Source organism: Eimeria acervulina, genomic scaffold, assembly GCF_000499425.1.
Source record: "Eimeria acervulina Houghton genomic scaffold, Eah_scaff2693, whole genome shotgun sequence".
Classification (NCBI taxonomy): Eukaryota; Apicomplexa; class Conoidasida; order Eucoccidiorida; family Eimeriidae; genus Eimeria; species Eimeria acervulina.
The window spans coordinates 1-2,540 of record NW_013548096.1 but is presented as its reverse complement, the minus strand read 5'-3'; the positions used below and the strand labels follow the sequence as shown (position 1 = coordinate 2,540).

The following is a 2,540-nucleotide window of genomic DNA, read 5'->3' as shown; positions in this document are numbered from 1 at the left end:
AACACATGTCTCTCCGCAGCTAATACCCCATTATGCTCTCCCTCCTCAACGTCGGAAACCTCACGTGCCCAACACCTCAAATGCCTCAAATAGCGCTGGCGCTAGCAGAGCCCCAACCAACCCTGCACATTGCAAAACTCATGTACTGCCAAATTCACCAATTCAAGTGGGCTGCAGCTTGAGGAACTGTGTCAACCTTCCTCACAAAACAGGCCCTCAGCCAGAGCACTTGCGCCCCAAGTTTTGACATTCTGGCGACGCACGCCCTGGAATGTATCGGTGCCTCTCAGGCAGCTCTCTCTACCCCAATGGCAGCCAGCCAGCGTCACGAACGATGAGCATGCGCTACCCATAAACAGCGTGCCGCACATGCCGGGCGAAAATCGCCAAACCCAAACACCAACCTACCTTGCTCCAGCATTACCTGCCATTCTTGGTGTATGCAAAGGCATCCACTCCAACAAATATCGGCTAGTCAAATCATCCTAACCCCCTCGCAACATACCACTTCGGCTCCTTCCTAAACAAATCCCCTACACTAAAACCCACCTTTTCTTGCCACACACTTTACACTATATTTCCCTCACCTAGCTTCCCCCCACTCGCCAGTCAATGCACAAAGATACAGCTGCCAAATCCACTGCAGCGTTTAACACGCAGCTCCGCCTGCTCTTGTTTTTACGCACCTCCTGTGTGCCAATATATACTCAACGCTACGCAGCCTAGCATGAACCAGCGAGCACTACGCACCCTCCATTACGCACATGCACATAAACGCATCGCTTGCTCAAACGTATCAGTAGAAACATGCTCACCCACAAATTGGCACACCGCTCGACCTACACAACCCCTGCATAAGCATCTACTATATTCCTTGCATAGTCCTCCGTCGCCTTCCTTCATGCGTGGGTCAGAAGCCTATATAACATCGGCGCGTCGGCGATACTCCTAGAAATGAGTGTGTTCAAAGCCCTGCGCAAAACGGTATTGCCATTCTGGATTTACCACCAACCCATCATTTCGCACTTGTCCACCATTAGCTCCCTGTCACTCCTCATGATGGTGGCGCGCACGTCGACGTACACAAGCACCGCCTCACCGCTATAAACCAGCTGTCAAAAACACAGCAAGCAACGTAGCACAACACTCAACGCCCTGCACATCTTCCTGGGACTCACCATCGTCGGCATCCAATGCCTTGAAACACTCTTATTGGCAACCAGTGCCATGGGCGCCGCTCTGCACACTCGAGGTGAAGCTCAGAAATCCTAACGCTGCCCGACTACCAAATGCCCCTCCTCTCACTTCCAGGGACGGGAAAGCCTTAATCTGTCACACGCGCTTCCAAGTGTTCTATAGGAGGGTAGTGTTTCCTCTTCCCCTGGGCATCCGCGCAAGACCAAAAAACAGCCTAGACTCTGCAGAGCCTCACCAGCATTCTCCAGAGACAACAGTTCCTCCCGCTATCTTTGCGGCACGTCAACACGCAACGCACGAGCTATGTCGCCTTCCAAACACTGCTGAACAGGCAGCTGCATTCCAAGTTCCACTCGGCGCGCGCGCCTCACACCCCTGCAAGCTCCCAACCTAACCCTGGAATTGAAATCTTCAGCAGTTTCCGCAGCCAACACACCAAGCGTACCCGTACACAGATGCGACTTGTTGCTACTGAGGCACTCAAAAAGGCAAATGCATGCACATTTGAGTAACTGCCATGATGTAAATGGCGTGGCCTACACAGCACCTCTCGCACTCTGCTTTATTCACGAATGCGCCGATGTTATGTAGCATGGTTGCGCAGGGCCTCCACAACCAACTTCAGAAGCCATGCTTGTTATCGTTCCCGGTGAGCTCGCCTCCTGCTACAATGATGCTCTGCCCAGAGGTCTAGTGCGAAGACCTACCTCCTGTTTAACAAGACAGCATGCATCACGTAGCACACGAAAACTCGCCTCTGGCTCAAATGCTTTCCTAGCACCGAAGCAGATATTTCCCCCACACAACCTGCACGGCTGTTGCTTTTGCGCACGGCTCTCTTCCAAACAGTGCAACTCCAGCCGCTCGTCTACGACAGACTACTTTAGCAAGTGTGGGCACCAGCTGCCTTCCGCTGACGCGCACGAGTGCTCCTACATGCGTGCAACCGTCCCTTGCCCCCTCGTGGCACATCCAGACACCAGCAACGCAGTCGCTGCACCACTTTCTACACGAGCTTCAATTCGAGGTTCGCCCACGTCCAGTGCCTGATTCCAAAGTACAAAAGCGAACCAAAAGTGTCCGTAATCTAGCGCCGCATCAACGGTGGCCGCTGAATTGCTAGGCGTTCAATACACCACCGGTACACGCAGCCGATAGCCTTGCTGTCAACCTACTGCCGCATCGGCTATAACACGCCGAGCGTGCAGCTTCACATTCTCATGTAGCGCTCAAGCTTCACGATAGCACAACGCCATGGCTATGCCATTCTACAAAAAAACGCACGCCTTTCCGCAGCAAGTGCTCCATTATGCTCTGCCTTATCCACGTAGGAAATGTCACGT

At 53.1% G+C, this 2,540-nt stretch overlaps 1 protein-coding gene across 1 annotated transcript; it reads right to left on the bottom strand.

Annotated features, from left to right (window-relative positions):
• Positions 1-1,001: 1,001 nt before the first annotated feature.
• Positions 1,002-2,243, bottom strand: EAH_00067250 (hypothetical protein; the record flags this gene model as incomplete). Its single annotated transcript, XM_013392558.1, has 3 exons — positions 1,002-1,112; positions 1,905-1,971; positions 2,134-2,243. Coding segments are annotated over 3 exons (288 nt in total), but the record flags the coding sequence as incomplete, so codon positions are not given.
• Between the last annotated feature and the right edge of the window lie 297 nt (positions 2,244-2,540).